This window comes from Bufo gargarizans, chromosome 1 (genome assembly GCF_014858855.1).
Source record: "Bufo gargarizans isolate SCDJY-AF-19 chromosome 1, ASM1485885v1, whole genome shotgun sequence".
Classification (NCBI taxonomy): domain Eukaryota; kingdom Metazoa; phylum Chordata; class Amphibia; order Anura; family Bufonidae; genus Bufo; species Bufo gargarizans.
This window is the reverse complement of record NC_058080.1, coordinates 586107615-586125629: the sequence shown is the minus strand read 5'-3', so window position 1 is coordinate 586125629 and position 18015 is coordinate 586107615. Positions and strand designations below refer to the sequence as shown.

The 18015-nt window shown below is 44.3% G+C and overlaps 1 protein-coding gene across 1 annotated transcript in view; it reads left to right on the top strand.

Annotated features, from left to right (window-relative positions):
* Positions 1-17804, top strand: part of KSR2 (kinase suppressor of ras 2) — a 569936-nt gene extending 552132 nt beyond the window's left edge. The window contains exons 17-19 of the mRNA XM_044290777.1: positions 2322-2453; positions 7973-8102; positions 17667-17804. Of these exons, the coding sequence (XP_044146712.1) occupies positions 2322-2453; positions 7973-8102; positions 17667-17804 (400 nt within the window). The remainder of the gene's footprint in view (positions 1-2321; positions 2454-7972; positions 8103-17666) is intronic.
* Positions 17805-18015: the final 211 nt, after the last annotated feature.

Genomic DNA, 18015 nt, shown 5'->3' with positions numbered 1-18015 from the left:
ACAGTTCGTAGTATATTCTAGCTAGAAGCGTCCCCATCACTATGGGAACGCCTCTGTGTTAGAATATACTGTCGGATCTGAGTTTTCACTAAGTGAAAACTCAGCTCTGAAAAAGCTTTTATCTTCGGATCCGTCTGTATGAAAGTAACCTACGGCCACGGATCGCGGATGCCAATCTTGTGTGCATCCGTGTTCTTTCACGGACCCATTGACTTGAATGGGTCCGTGAACCATTGTCCGTCAAAAAAATAGGACAGGTCATATTTTTTTGACGGATCACGGCCGCTGATGAACAACGGTGCATTTTCCGAGTTTTCAACTGACCCATTGAAAATCAATGGGTCCGCAGAAAATCACAGAAAACGGAACAACGGCCACGGATGCACACAACGGTCATGTGCATGAGGCCTAACTGTTCAGATGTTGCAGTCACTATTGACCACAGCAGCTGAGGGAATAAATGGTTGGGATCAGCATTATCTCAGATGCTGGCAAGAGCAAGCGGGTGTCAGCTGTAAAGCATTTCTGACACCCACTGTTTTTGGAGCAAGCTCACCTTGTGAGCCTGCTCCATTCATTACCTGCGTGTGAATGTGGACAAAATTGCTTAGCCCCAGTACTTTAATTACACCTACCGTACTGCTTACAAAAGTACAGCCCCATGAAATAAACATTACCTTAGCACATTTCACTAGCATAGACGGTTGGGAGGGCTTTCCAGAAGGTAGCCTAGAAGTCTAATGACTACAACTTTAAATGCATCCAGATTCCAGGCCCTTCTTGAATTTGTACTGTCAACCAGGAATGACCACCTTCTGTGGTAGAGAGTCCCATAGTCTCACTGCCCTTACAGTAATCCCCTTCTATGACGGTGGTGAAATCTTCATCCCTCTAAATGTACAAGATGCCCCCTTGTCATGGTTACAGGCCTAGGTATAAAAAGAGCATTAGAAAGATCTCTGTATAATCTTTTAATGTATTTGCACATTGTAATTAGATCTCCCCCAAGGCGTCCTTATTCAAAACTGATTGAGCCCAAGTCTGATAACTTGTCTTGTTACGGCAATCCACATATTGCCTTAATTTAAAAGGTTATTAAAAAGATGAGAGTAACACATGACTGCAGGGTCAGATTACACGGGGTTTGTTTGTCATCTGTAATCATGGTGACACACAGGTCTACCAAGGAACTCAAAAATATCTCTTTGATCGGCACATTCCTCAGACAGAATGCTTGTACATGCCCTCATTATCTCCCGCCTAGCGTACTGTAAGATCCTCCTCTGTGGCCTCCCATCTAGCACTCTTGCACCCCTCCAGTCTATACTCATCTCTGCTGCCCAGTTAATCCATCTCTCGCTCCCCCCCATACTCCTCTGCCTCTCCTCTCTGCCCATCCCTTCACTGGCTCACCATTGCCCAGCAAATTCAGTTTAAAATATTAACAAATACATATAAGACCGTCCACAGTCTGTCTGTGCCGTACATCACAGAGCTACATCCCCTAAGGTAATCTCCAATCCTCACATGACCACCTTCTCTGCTCTCCTCTTATTACCTCTTCCCACAATCGCCTTCAAGATTTCTTCTCTGCATCCCTTACACTCTGGAACTCTCTACCCCAATATATCAAACTCTCACCTACCATGGAAACCTTTAAAAGAAACCTGAAAACCCACCTCTTTAGATAAGCCTACAGCCTACAGTAACCCTGCTGCCACTATACCGCCGGATGACCAGCTTTATCCTCACCTACTGTATGCTTCCCCCATCCCTTATAAATTGTAAACCCTTCCGGGCAGGGTCCTCTCTCCTTCTATACCAGTTTGTAACTTGTCTTGTTCGTGCTTATTGCAATGCTTTTGTATTATAAATGTACACCCCTTTTCATATGTATTGCACCATGGAATGAATGGTGCTTTAATAATAGGAACTGTACATACAAATGATATTCATAACCAAGTTTTTGTAAAAGTGCTTTTTTATTTAGAAAATCGTTGCAGCAATTGAAAAATAAAATGGTTGGTATGCAAAACTTTCCATAGTGAAATTTATTTAGATCTGAGAAAATGAAATGATGAATTACATAACTTTATAATCACAGTAAAGTTCCTCTACCTGAAAGAAAGTTAGTATACTGCAACTTTAAGCATGTCTGTGGTCATAAGACTCCTGAGGCACTCCTTACATCCTTCTGTTGGACAGCAGATGTTTCATTACTCCTGTTATTTCATTTGTTTATCGCCATGTTTAAATACATGGAATAGATCTAATCCATGGCACAAATATTTATATAGACTACTCTTTTTTGCATTGATCAGACGAGTAGACAAGCTGCGGATCCCTAATGGTTGGCTTTGTCATTTGGCTCCTGAAATAATACGGCAGCTGTCTCCTGACACGGAGGAGGATAAACTTCCATTCTCAAAGCACTCTGATGTATTTGCACTTGGGTAAGTAGAATTAATAAAATATTTTAGTGTGGTGGGAGACTGCATAATAGAAAACAACAATAATTCCAAGGAATGTTACATTACAAACAAAGGATCGTGGTTCATTTAACTGAGCATGTACAGTGCCACCTCCCTTCTTTGGTGTTTTTCTAGTTTTGTTGCATTACAATCTGGAATTTAAATGTGTGTTAATTTAGAGTTTATAATGGACTTGACCAAATAGTCCAAACTCTTAGGCCCCTTTCACACGGGCGAGTTTTCCACGCGGGTGCAATGCGTGAGGTGAACGCATTGCACCCCCACTGAATCTGGACCCATTCATTTCTATAGGGCTGTGCACATGAGCGGTGATTTTCACGCATCGCTTGTGCGTTGCGTGAAAATCGCAGCATGCTCTATATTGTGCTTTTTTCACACGCAGGCCCCATAGAAGTGAATGGGGCTGCGTGAAAATCACAAGCATCCGCAAGCAAGTGCGGATGCGGTGCGATTTTCACGCATTTTTATCTGGGTTGTACACCTCAGCAAACTTGGTGTTAAAGTAGTCATTGACAGGCCTAACCTTGAACCGACGGTCAAATGTTGGGTCATTTTCGGATGGGCACTGTGCATTGTCGTTGTAGTGTAGGAATTTCCTAATTGACTCAAATCGCTTCCGGGTCATGGTCTTACTGTAAATTGGAGTCTGGTAGAAAATGTCCGAACTCCAATATTGTCTAACGTTTGGCTTCTTTACAACGCCCATATGCAGCAGTCCCAAAAACTTAATCACCTCTGCTGCACTTACTGGGGTCCAACTTAGGGGTCTAGCATATGCCGATGTAGGGTTCTGATCAATGAATTGCTGGGTGTATAAATTGGATTGGGCCACTATTAAATTTACAAAATCTTTAGAGAAGAAGATTTTGAAAAAATATAGTTTAATGAAGCCCGCACAGTCTAAGGTGGGGTCCATATGGGCTCACCCTGAGGGGCTGCCTCAGCTGTTATTCTGGGTTGCCTTCTAGAGGGTCCCTCATCAGCAGATGATGATGATCCGGGGGTAGAGGAGAAGATGAGTATGGGAAGCACAGGCCATTTTTATTTTATTGGGGTGTGACGTGTGAAATGTGTAAACCTTTATTTAGTGTGAGGGGTGTGTACGTTGGGTTTTCACACGTGAAGGGGCTTGTAATAAATTTGAGTAAGGCCTCATGCACACGACAGTATTTTTTCACGGTCCGCAAAACGGGGTTCCGTGTCCATTTTTGTTTCCGTGTGTCTTTCTTGATTTTTGGAGGATCACCAGACATGAAGGAAATAGAAAAAAAAATTAAGTCAAGTTTGCCTTGCAAATGATAGGGAAAAAAACGGACACGGATGCGGATGACAATCTTGTGTGCCTCCGTATTTTTTCACGGACCCATTGACTTGAATGGGTCCGCGAACCGTTCTCCGTGAAAAAAATATGACAGGTCATATTTTTTTCACGGACTGGAAACACGGATCACGGACGTGGATGACAAACGGTGCATTTTTTTAATTTTGCACGGACCCATTGAAAGTCAATGGGTCCGCAGAAAATCACGGAAAACGGAACAACGGACACGGAACACAACAACGGTCGTGTGCATGACGCCTTATAGAGAAAAGGAGTAGAGAAAAAAAGTTTTTAAAAAAATTGCATGATGCACGCACACACAAACATGTTGCGTGCAAAAATCTACACTAACACTGCCTAACTAAAATTGAATTCTATATATATGTATATGGAGATTTATATACATATATAGAAAAAATATAACACTGGGCAGCACCGCAATAAAGACTGAGGAGTAGGAGTGCTAGCGGCTATAGGTGCGATCCACCAACCAAATATATAAAGAAAGAAAAACTCCATGGCAGTTCCAAAAATAACATGCGTATTTTATTCCACCAGATGCGACGTTTCGGTCCTCTCAATGGAACCTTGCTTGAGAAAGGTTCCATTGAAAGGACCGAAACGTCGCATCTGGTGGAATAAAATACGCACGTTATTTTTGGAAGTGCCGTGGAGTTTTTCCTTCTATATATAATATATATATATATATATATACAGTGGGATGCGAAAGTTTGGGCAACCTTGTTAATCATCATGATTTTCCTGTATAAATCGTTGGTTGTTACGATAAAAAATGTCAGTTAAATATATCATATCGGAGACACACACAGTGATATTTGAGAAGTTTATTGGATTTACAGAAAGTGTGCTATAATTGTTTAAACAAAATTAGGCAGGTGCATAAATTTGGGCACCACAAAAAAGAAATGAAATCAATATTTAGTAGTTCCTCCTTTTGCAGAAATTACAGCCTCTAAACGCTTCCTGTAGGTTCCAATGAGAGTCTGGATTCTGGTTGAAGGTATTTTGGACCATTCCTCTTTACAAAACATCTTTAGTTCATTCAGGTTTGATGGCTTCCGAGCATGGACAGCTCTCTTTAAGTCACACCACAGATTTCCAATTCTATTCAGGTCTGAGGACTGAGATGGTCATTCCAGAAGGTTGTACTTGTTCCTCTGCATAAATGCCAAGCAGCACTTTTTGTGCTGTGGGCAGAGAAAAGGCTTCCTCTGCATCACTCTCACATACAGCATCTCCTTGTGTAAAGTGTGCCGAATGGTTGAACGATGCACAGTGACTCCATCTGCAGCAAGATGATGTTGTAGGTCTTTGGTGCTGGTCTGTTGGTTGACTCTGACTGTTCTCACCATTGGGCGCTTCTGTCTATCCGAGATTTTTCTGCCACTTCGAGCCTTAACTTTAACTGAGCCTGTGGTCTTCCATTTCCTCAATATGTGGAAACAGACAGCGGAAATCTCTGAGACAGCTTTCTGTATCCTTCCCCTAAACCATGATGGTGAACAATCTTTGTCTTCAGGTCATTTGAGAGTTGTTTTGAGACCCCCATGTTGCTACTCTTCAGAGAAAATTAAAAGAGGAGGGAAACTTACAATTGACCCCCTTAAATACTCTTTCTCATAATTGGATTCACCTGTGTATGTAGGTCAGGGGTCACTGAGCTTACCAAGCCAATTTGAGTTCCAATAATTAGTTCTAAAGGTTTTGGAATCAATAAAATGACAACAGTGCCCAAATTTATGCACCTGCCTAATTTTGTTTAAACAATTATACACACTTTCTGTAAATCCAATAAACTTCATTTAACTTCTCAAATATCACTGTGTGTGTCTCCTATATGATATATTTACCTGACATGTTTTATCGTAACAACCAAGCCTGTTTTTTTCAATTGACAAGTAACTGCCTCATCCATACTACATCTATTATACAAATATACCAGCCATAAGATCCATTCATTCACACAAACATTAGGCATCCCACAATGAGGCATGACACGCCACACATGGCGCATGCGCACCCTCGATGCGGGAACAGCGAGCTCTATTAAAAGGAGCTCTTCCTACACGTGGCTCACCTACATTTATGTGTAACACAAGTCCAGGACTTCCCATCACCCCAAGAAAACCATTCCTACACTGAAGCATAGTGGTAGCAGCATTATGATGTGCTAATGCTTTTGATTGGCAGGGAGTAGAAAACTTGTCAGGATTAACCCCTTAGTGACCACCCATATGTGTTTTTACGGTGGTCACTAAGGGGCCTTAGGCTGGGCCGCCGTGTTTTTACGGCGGCCCAGTCTGAGCGCGGACCCGGCTCTCGCATGAGAGTCGGGGCCCTGCTCTAACAGCCCTGATCGGCAGAAGTGCCGATCAGGGCTGTTTAACCCTTTACATGCCGGGTGCAGTGGCGCCCGCTAAATGTAAAGTGGTGACAGAGGGAGCGGACTCCCTCTGTCTCCCATTAGCACCCCGAAAATGCGATCGCGGGGTGCTGATGTGTTGTGAAGCTTACCTCGCTTCAGATCAGGGCCCCGAGCCTGTCTTCAGTTCTCTCCAGCAGGCTGTGCCTCTCTGGCGCAGCCTGCTGGTCAATCTTTGAATAGCATTGCTTTTGAAATGTAATGCATTATAGAGATAATGCATTACATTTTAAAAGCAAACAAAATACTGTATATTATAGTCCCCTTGTGGGACTTTTAAGTAGTAAAAAAAATACACATTTATTAAATAAAAAAAATTCCATAAAATAAAAAAAATTCATTTTTTCCCATTGAAATGAAAAAAATAGCAAAAAAAAAAATATCCCCCATATGTTTGGTATTGCCGCGTCCGTAACGACCCGGACTACATAAATATTACATAAATTATTCCCTATGGTGAACGCCATAAAAAACAAAAAAAAATAAAGAATTTGTAATTTATTCTTAGTTTCCACTAAAAAAAAACATAATAACAAGCGATCAAAAAGCGGCATTTACTCCAAAATGATACCAATGAAAAATACAAGTTGTCCCTCAAAAATCAAGCCCTCACACAACTCCATAGAAAAAGAAAAAAAAAAGTTATGGGTCTTGTGAAGTGGCAATGCAAAATCATTTTTTGGGTTAATAAAAGGGGTTTTATTGGAAAAAAAAAGTAGTAAAACTAAAAAAATATATAAGTAGTATTTAGTATCACTGTAATCGTACCGACCCAGAGAATAAAGATATTATGTTATTTGTACCGAAAAATGAACGCCGGAAAATTTATAATGTAAAAACGCAGTGGCAGTATTGCTATTTTTCCCCATCTCCCTCCCAGAAAGAGCTAATAAAAGTTAATCAGAAAGTTATGTGTACCCCAAAATGGTGCCATTAAAAACTACAACTTGTCCCGTAAAAAACAAGCCCTCATAAAGCTATATAGACGAAAAAATAAAGTTATAGCTCTTGGAACGAGACCATGAAAAAAGGAAGAAAAACGCTTGGTCATAAAGGCCCAAACAGGCTTGGTCACTAAGGGGTTAAAGGAAAGAATGGCCCATTCAAAGCCCAGACTTCAGTGCAATTCAGAACCTGTGGCATGACTTAAAAACTGCTGGACACTATCACAACCCATCTAACTTTAAGGAGTTGGATCCTTTTTTCCTGGAAGAATAGACAGACACCCAGGGTCTACATGTGCTAAGCTAATAGAGACACAACCCAAGAGACTAGCATCTGTAATTGCAGAAAAAGGGTAGCTAAAAAATGCCGATTTTTTGTGAGGCACATTAAAGTTTGCTGTTTTTTGTATTAATTGTTTGTGTCACAATAAAATATATTTTGCACCTTCAGAGTGGTAGGCACAAGCTGCCAAAAATCCATTTTAATTCCAGGTTGTAATGCAACAAAACAGGAACACCACCAAAGGGGTGAATACTTTGAGTACAAGGCACTGTACTTTTTTTTTAAATTAAGGATGGGTGGCAGGAAAATCGTGCTCCCCTAAATATATAGAGATTTCAATGGTTAACCGTAATTTTAAATATTTTTCTATTATTTTTGCCTCACTTTTGATAACATCAAATTCAATCCAATTTTTTTTTAAAGCGGTACATAAACATTTTCAACTGCATTATACTCCTGGTATATTAATCCTGTATTGCATATCCACAGAACTATTTGGTATGAATTACATGCTCGGGAGTGGCCATTCAAAAGCCAACCTGCAGAGGCTATTATCTGGCAAGTGGGAACAGGCATGAAGCCAAATCTTAGCCAAATTGGAATGGGGAAAGAGATATCGGTAAGTCAAACTAGTCTCACAAGATGCTTTCCACCACAGATAACTATTTTTTTGTGACATTTTCTGTAGCTAGAGCAGTGATGCCAGACCCTTCTCATGGACAATAATATATATTCAGCACCTTTCAAATGTGGAACTAATGCTAACATGAAATATGCTGCAGGAATTAAGCCTTATCGTCATATGCAGAACCTGCTTATCAAATTGTTTTCTGTGTAAGCATTTCATGCAGCAGGCCATTAAGGATCATTTTAATATTCAGATAGAAATTTTTATATGATTATTTATCCAACTAGGAATTTTTGTTCATTTGATAAACACTACTAGATGTTCCTACAGAAATAGGAACATTTATATATATATATATATATTTTTTTTTTTTTACTCATTTTCCTAGTTCCCTGTTCTGGCCCTTTGTTTACATGCAGTTGCAGAGCTGTAGGGGCATGAATATTTGTGGGTGTCAACAAAGTCTGTCTTTCCCCTCCCCCTGCTCTGCAAAGGGATTGAATAAAATTGCTGCCCTGCCTGCACTCTAACTGCTGGGATACTCGTGTTGTCTGTATGAGACTACAAGTCTCAACTGTACAGTACAATGGCATTGGTGATACACACAGGATCTTTCCCCTACCTGTTCTTGCAATGCTCTGCAGACACTTCCTCACAGCCAGCAGAAGAGTACAGAGGAGAGAATTCCTCAGTTCTGTGTTTGGAGGGTGAGGAGGGAGGAAAGATCCTGCACACAGCATTTATCTCTTCAGTGCCTGGAGAAGCGGAAACTCTGTAGCACCTGAGGCAGAGCCTCCAACCCTGAGTCTAAGCTGCTTATAGTAGAAGGGGTTAAACTTTGCTGAAGAATCGAGTGGGAGGAGACACAGGGCAGACTGCTCAGCCAGCAGATAGCCAATGCAGGGAGCATAGCTTGTTGATCCAACCAGCACAGCCTTCACAGTGATGTTCTGTGCGCAAAGGCAGACCTGCTCCCTCAGGATTGGGGTCCATTCACACGTCTGCAATTGTTTTGCGGTCCGCAAATTGTGGATCCACAAAACACAGTCACCGGCCATGTGCGTTCCGCATTTTGCAGACCGCACATGGCCGGCACTATAATAGAAATGCCTTTTCTAGTCCATGGCTGTGGACAAGAATAGGACATGTTCTATTTTTTGGTGGGGCCGTGGAACGGAAGTGCAGATGCGGACAGCACACAGTGTGCTGTCCGCATCTTTTGCGGCCCCATTAAAAGGTATTTTTGAGATATTTTTACTGTTAACCTATCCTGTAGATAGGTCATCAGTATCTGATCAGTGGAGGTTTGACACTCGGGATCCCTCAGCAATCAGCTGTTTAAGAAGCTTTGTGCCGTGGTCTTCTCACAGCTTTCTTTAGGCCATGTGACGTCATGTTCATCAGTCACATGGTCTAGGCGCACCCTTCGCCCCATTGAAGTGAATGGGGCTGAACTGCGATACTAAGCACAGCCACAAAACAATGTACTGCACTGTGCTTGGTGAGCTAAGAGAAGGCTGTACAACCACTGCAAGCGCCGGTGCCTTCTCAAACAGCTGATCTTTGGTTATCCTGGGTGTTTGACCCCCATCGATCCGTTAAAATATCTCGGAAAACGCTTTTAAGTCCAAAATACTTCTTTAAGCATACAGTACTGTTGTAGAAATATTAATAGTAGAAATCCGCTCGCATCAGACTTTGTGTAAGGAAAGGTAAATATCTTCACGACTCAGTCAGACAAAGGTGTTACCATCTTGAGTTCTTGCTGAGCACTCCTCCCAGCTCCTGCCCAGTCTGTTTACTTTTATTTACTCACAAAAGGTGTAACAATAGAAAAGGGGCTGCCCCATCACCCGACCACTTACTTCATATAGCAAGGATGCAGGAAGTGATGACATACAGGAAGTGATGACATACAGGAAGTGATGACATAGAAAGACAAGACACCATCATTTAGAATAACATAGCCAGCTAACACCTATTACCACTGGAGCAAACGTTATCCAGCCTTGTTTAGTGATCAATGCCAGATAAAGTTACTATGATCCTCATGCATGTTTATTTACAGGACAACATCATTATCTCCAGCGGCTGATCAAGCGCACTAGAGACAACAAAAGCACGTTCCTTTCATATATTGTTCTCTTAACAAATGCATCCACACCAAGCCAATAAATCCGCGTCTTGCGCGGGGGCCCTAGTCGGCTTCTATACATCAGTGTAAAGGGGGAATATTAATCACCAATATTATGCGAATATCGATAATTAATATTCCTAAAAAGGAGGAGCCGTCTAGTGATGACTCCGCCTATTTATACCTTTATATAATAATAGCAACAATATCTTCGCTCTGCCTTACACTAATCACTATACTAGCTGCATGCGCCTTACTTACTACCGCTAACAAGTACACACTACACAAAGGGTACAAGTAACACAGTATTTATTACAATACACTCCGCACGCAATACTGACAACACAACACTAAATATACAGTACTCAACTACACTACACGTTCCCAAATTCCACCCACAAACTAACTATACAATACACACATACAAGTAACATTAACAACCCACCCACCTGACTAATTCTATTCCTAAGGTGTACGACGAGGATCTACGGTGGTCGTGCTGGGGTAAAGCAGACCACAAACACAAACGGTTGACAATGGGGAGCTGTACAGCAATGCAGGGGTGATAACCAAGGGAATGGGGGTATGGCAGGGGTTAATCAGGGGAATCAGAACAAGGGGAATGTGGGTATGGCAGGGGTTAATATAATAACCAGGGGAATGAGGGTATGGCAGGGGTTAATATAATAACCAGGGGAGTGGGGGTATGGCAGGGGTTAATGAGGGTATGGCAGGGGTTAATATAATAACCAGGGGAATGAGGGTATGGCAGGGGTTAATATAATAACCAGGGGAATGAGGGTATGGCAGGGGTTAATATAATAACCAGGGGAGTGGGGGTATGGCAGGGGTTAATATAATAGGGTTTCGTTGGTGGGATAGTGGAGGGGGTTAATAGGGTTTCGTTGGTGGGATAGTGGGGGGTTAATGGGGTTTCGTTGGTGGGATAGTGGGGGGGGTTAATGGGGTTTCGTTGGTGGGATAGTGGGGGGTTAATGGGGTTTCGTTGGTGGGATAGTGGGGGGGGTTAATAGCGCGATACTTATGATCCTGCTCGTTGTCCAGGGGGGCTCGTCAGTCCAGGGGATGATCCTTCAGGGAGGGTGGGCGGCCGGCTCTCTTCTAGCGCAGGAAGCGCTCGCCTTACAGGTGGGGGTCCGGTCGGGGGGGGCCCTCTCCTGAGCGCAGGATGCGCTCCTCTTCTCACGTGGGGGGCCCAGACCTTGACTGCTGGAGTGCCGGGGCCGCCGGCATTTAACCCCGGCGGTCCGCACTCCCGCGCCGCGCGCCCCCATCATCCACGTGGGCCGGCGCAGTGATATGACGTCACTGCGCCGGCCCGCACATCGGGGACGCACTGCAGACAGGCGGGAGATCCTTTGATCTCCCGCCTGTAGCTCTCGGCATTCCGGACATCGCAATGGTAATTGCGATGCCGGAATGCACATAATAGAGGGAGCGGAGGTGTCTCCACTCTCTCTATCATGTTTAATTATCTCCAGCAGGGCTGCAGATAATTAGAACAAAAGGATTCAAATTCATTAGAATTTGAATCCTTTTGAGGTCACCAGAATGACCGGACCTTATCTGGTCATCCTGGCGCCTTTACTCAGAATACATCAATGTGAATGCTTGGGCCACATTCACATTGATGCATCTGGGTCCATGTAGGGGGGGTTTATATGGTATGGGGATATGATAAGGGGGCATAATATGATACAGGGGGCATTATATGATATATATATCTCTTAAGGGGGCACATACATATATATCAGGGAGCACAAGCCCCTACAATATAAGAGGGCACAAGCCCCTACAATATAAGGGGGCACATATTTCCCACAGGGGCCACCACGAGCCCCTGGGGATCATCATGGGCAGATGTGCGCAGATGCTGGGCACATCTGCGCACATCGTCCCATGATGCTGTGGTTAATGTATGCTCATATATACCATACATGCCCGCACTTGTTTGCAGGCATGCATGGATATATATGCATACGTCTCAACCGTTCCTCAACAATCCCCCTGTTGTCGGACTATATAATACGACAATATATTGGGGGAAAGGGTTGCCTGTCCCTATCGTGTCCTAACCTTATCCCCATTCACACAAAATACATGTTACATCCCTCCCAACACCACCAAATTCCATTACATGTGTGTACCCATAGAGACTCATGCAACCTGGCATTCCTCTCTACCTCCAAAGACACAGGTAGGTCGTAGACCCCTGTGTCAATGGGAAACGACTATAGGATACAAATGTGTACAGTCAAATGATAGCTCACCGCAGTGTGTTGGGCGAGTTTTGGGCCGTCACACATTTGTACCTAGAGTGTCTATGGGTACACCATCGACGACAAACAAAATCCAATACAATGTGCTATGGGGTTTCAGGGTAGTACAAGTTATACATCCCGAACCCTCATAGAAAACAATGTGTGTCCATACAATAATATTTGGCTACAGGAACAATGTTTGGTTATGTCCTGAGCCTCCTCCTCCGGATAGTTCTGTACAGTTCTGTCTGGTTCTGGTGTATTTTGGTCAATAAGTCCCTTGACCCTCCGACTGTAGATGACGATCACCAGAACCAGAAGAAGTTTCACTGGGTGAAACAAGTGATATGCTCTTCCACCCGAACGTCTCCAAATCTTCCTCCAGAGTCTGAGATAACGCTCCCGCTGGATTGTGGCACAGTCCTCCATCTCTAAGACACCTCTAGGCAGAGGTCGTTTGGTTGCCAAAATCCAGTGGGATCCTCTGCAGCCTCACAAAAGTGTCAGGGGGAATAGCTGGCCTCTTCCGTGGCCTCTCCTGCGTTTTTCTTCCGCTCCATATAAAATCTATGGCAGAAGAAAATACCAGGCGCTCCCAGGGGAATTTCTCCCCTAACGGTGCAGTTAAATGTACAAAAATTCCCAGCACCAATACCTTTGACCCATGGGTAGAGAAAGGTATTGGGCTGCCCTTTATCTCACAGGACTCCTCATTATCCCAACACTGGTGTCTGAACACCCTACCTTCAGAGGAGCGTGTCCTCTGCTACACATCCCTCTGCACCAACAGATAAGGATGGCCTCCCTACTAGGTTAGGATAACTGGAGTTCTGTGGACAAAGCACCATCTTGATGGCACCGCATCCCTGTCCACTCATGTGTACCCAGGCTGACTTCCCCCTGTGATCCCATCTTGTGGAGGCCCGCAGAACCAACGGCATAGGCATGCCCCGGCTCCTCAGGACCCCACAACACAAGAACACAGTCCACACTCTGCTGCCAAACACTCTGCGTCCAATCCCTATCAGAGCTGTGCTACCTGCTCGGACTAGAATTAAGTGCGCAGCACAACATTACACCAATGTTGTCTGTCCGCCCCAGTCCCCAGCGCAACACAGCCCTACCGAAAACCTTGAGCACAACAGTGTTATCCGTATTGATCCGAGACCCTGGTTGCCCAGAATAATATCACATCATCCTTTGTGTGCTGCATGAAGAAGGTCCTTATGCCTTCTCCCGACCAGCAGGATTTCCCGTGTGATATTATCTGCTCGCGACCCTATACGTTCTCGATCCACAGTATAACACTGCTCCACTCCAAGGGGACACAGAATGAAACAAGACAGCATACGGGACTTACAACACTACATAAATCAGCATGGTGGAACACACTCATAGACAAGGACCACCATCAACATTAAGAAGAACGTTACAACAGACAACAAAAACACACAACACGGACATGTACAGGGAACAAACGGTGTAACAAATAGTACAGGGGTGTCAAATGTTGCCTAGCCTAGCTTGGCCACTCTGGCCCCTCAGCAGCTGATGATGCTGCCAAGAGGTTACCCCTTTATGGCCAAGCTGACTAGACCCCGCTGCACCATTCGTTACCTGCCTCCCATCACTGGACACATTGCAATTACTTGCACAAGGGCAATTCCTTGCAATGTGTCCTTTGTTCCCACACCTGAAGCACCTGATTGGGCTTACTGTCCTGTATGTTTTGCAGTGCTTCGCTATATGACCCAAGCCACCACACGCAAAACATTTGATGTTTGCCCAGCATGGCTTAGGTCCGTCCACACTGCAACCGCGCTCCCTGAATTGTTCCATCTTCAGGGAGGCACTTTTCATGATGTTTCTTTTCCCCAAAGTCAGGGAAAAATCTCTGTTAGTCTGGACAGGCTTGGTCTGGTGATTTGGCCTGTCACAGACTACTCTCCCCCCTATTTGCCCTGTATAGGGCAAAGTTTTGGGATATTCCGACCCTGACTTTATGGGAAAAGAAAGGGCCGGCACCAACTTGGTGATGACCTGTTGCATGCCAGTCATTATCTGGGAGCTTACAGCAACCTGAGCCTTCAATTTGGCTACCGTCATATTAGTAGAGGCAGTCCGCTCCTTGAAGGCCTTGACCTCAGTATAAGACTGGGTCAACTTAGCCTCAATTTCCTCCTTCTGCAGCTCCACTAATTGTGACTGTATCCTAGCCACCTGCGCATTCTCGGTCAACAGTAGACTGCACATTCTCCGCCAGCTGTGCCCGTAATGCCAAAACCTGGTCGGAATTATTGGCACAGCACTGGCAGTGACCGGCCGGAGGAATTGTCTCCGTTGACTGAGACACCAGCGCCACTTCCTTTGGCTTACAGATGCTAGCCTCAAACGTATGAACGAGTTTGGCCAGCATCTGAAGCCGTTTGGTGGCCTTGTTTAACACCATCCGTTTGTTCACACAAAGCTTGTCATAACTACAAGCCTGTGCCAACAAATCGGACCACAGCATTTCTGCTGACTTGTATGTGATGGGGAGGATGGGATTGAATGTGCTGTGTCTGCTCAAGTGTTGCAGTGTGGGGAAGTCCATACTCACCGTTTGAGCGTCCATCTTTTCCTTGGGGCCATACCTCTTTGTCCTAGCAGCTGCTTGGAAGAAGTCAATTTTCCCGGATCGCCTCTTCCCGACCAGCCTGACTTTGTACGCTGCTCCCACGAAGATGGATCTCCTTGTCCTCTTCTCCCTCGCAATCACTTGAGCGATGCAGTGACCGTGTAAAGCAAATAGCAAAATATTAATTCACAGAACAATTATAGATTCTCTGCTAAAGATTTTGATCTGCGCTTGGTGCTGTGAGGAAGAGTCGCGTTACCTGTCCGAATTATCAGGTCCTAGACGCTCAGACTGCTGACCACGTCTCTCCTAAACGCTCAGACCGCTGACCACGTCTCTCTTGCCTGACAATTCACAGAACAACCGACCTCTAGCCTCAAACACCATAAGGAAGAGTCGCGTCACCTGTCCGAATTATCAGGTCCTAGACGCTCAGACCGCTGACCACGTCTCTTGCCTGACAATTCACAGGACAACCAACCTCTAACCTCAAAACCAAACACAGATTTCAAAATCTAAGCAGTGGGCCTGACTCGCCAATGTAAAGGGGGAATATTAATCACCAATATTATGCGAATATCGATAATTAATATTCCTAAATAGGAGGAGCCGTCTAGTGTTGACTCCGCCTATTTATGCCTTTATATAATAACAACACAATACTTTCGCTATGCTTTACACTAATCACTAATGCTAGCTGCATGCGCCTTACTCACTACCGCTAACAAGTATACGCTACACAAAGGGTACAAATATAACGATATTTATTTAACACACTAAGCACGCAATACACTAACAATACACAGCACTACACATATACAATAACTACACTACACGTTCCCAAATTCCACCCACAAACTAACTATACAATACACACATACAAGTAATATTAACAACCCACCCGACTAATTCTATCCCTATGGGGTGCGACGAGGGTAGACGGTGGTCTTACAGGGGTGTAAGCCAACCACAAACACTAAGGATTAACAATGGGGTGGTGATATCAGAACTGTACAGCAATGCAGGGGATAAATACCCTGCAAGTGTACAGTGAGGGGGGGGGGGGGGGTGGCAGGGTTTAAGCAGGGGTTACCACCAGGGGTTAATGGATTAGGGACATCAGGGGCACAGAATCAGGGCCACCAGGGTCCTGGCAGGGAAGGGGTTAAACATTCAGGGGTATGAGACCAGCAGGGGAGCTGGGGTGGCAGGGAAGAGGTTAAACAGTAGGGTTAATCAGGGGTAACAAGGGGCAGCATGGGGTCTGGGATACAAAGGGTTAGGATAGTGGTAGGGAAATAAGGGGGGTGAATATGGTTGGCACTGCAAGGGAGGTACAATGCCATGCCAGCGTATACTCAGCCATCTCCAGGGCCAAATGGGCCTCTCTTCCTTCAGGCAGCAGTCCTCATGTGTCTCTGCTTCTAGTCTGGTTGCAAGAGAGGGCCCACCTCTGTTCGGTTTGGGTTATTATAGCCCCAAAACAGCCCCCTCCTCCTTCCTCAGGCATGTGACATCATAGTGTGGTTTTTGATGTCTCTGGTTAGAATGTCCCCTCACAAATGGTGCCAAAGAGTCTGATTGCTTTGGGCCTGAACAAAAGGGGACTAGATGCTAATCAGCTGTTATCCTACAGGCTATCAGCACAAGTTTTTCTCTAAACAACTCTGTTGATAACAGTTGGAATTGAACCGGGGGTATGAATGGGCAGCAATAAGCCCACATACATACTGTCATGCAGGCACAAGTGTATATACATAGACACGTGTGCAAATACATACACACATATCTATATATACACACACCCTCGCATATATCTGGGGCATCACATACAGGGGACATGCATATGTCCCCACTTGCCATACAGGGCCAATATATACACAGTCATACAGGAAATATATACTAACTATAAGGGGACACATATAAGGGGGCACATATATACTAATATAAGGGGGATTATAAGGGGGCACAGCTTCCAGGGACCACATATTTCCCACAGGGGCCACCATGAGCCCCTGGGGATCACCATGGGCAGACGTGGGCAGATGCTGGGCACATCTGCGCACATCACCCCATGATGCGGTGGTTAATGTATGCATATATATACCATACATGCCCGCACGTGTTTGCAGGCATGCATGGATATATATGCATACGTCTCAACCCTTCCTCAACAATCAGCCAACAAAACAATGCTCTGCTGAACACATCAGTCTCCCCCGGCCCACAGCCCAGTGCTTAGCACATGGACCATTCGCAAACGGAGACCTCTGCGCCCAGCAGCTCTGTCTCCACATACACGGGAAGATATCCACTCCCATGGTTTACCCTGACACTGAGAGACATGATGACAATACACAATTTATTAAATACACATCCTAATACAATTTCCACAACAGTACATATTTGTTGCCCTCTATATATTATTTTTTCATCCCAAACATGTTTAAAGTATCTTTGTGCATATAATTTTTACCTCTCTTCGTGTTGTTTTATTCTGAGTGATATTTTTTATGTTTTAGGATATTTTGCTTTTCTGCTGGGCCTATGAGCAGGAAGAAAGGCCAAGTTTCACCAAACTGATGGAGATGCTGGAAAAACTGCCAAAGCGAAACAGACGCCTGTCTCATCCAGGGCACTTTTGGAAGTCAGCTGAGTGAGTACACTGAACTGGTGATTGATTTCTGTTCAGTTATTTATTTCCATAAGGTGTGAATTAATTGACATTATGGCTAATGGTATGATGTTTTACCTATGTCACATTTCAATACCATATGGGACATTATCCTAGAACATTTTTCTAAAGGGAATCTACCACCACACGCAATTTAGTTTTAAACTATTCCGGATGTCCTGTAGTTAATATACAGT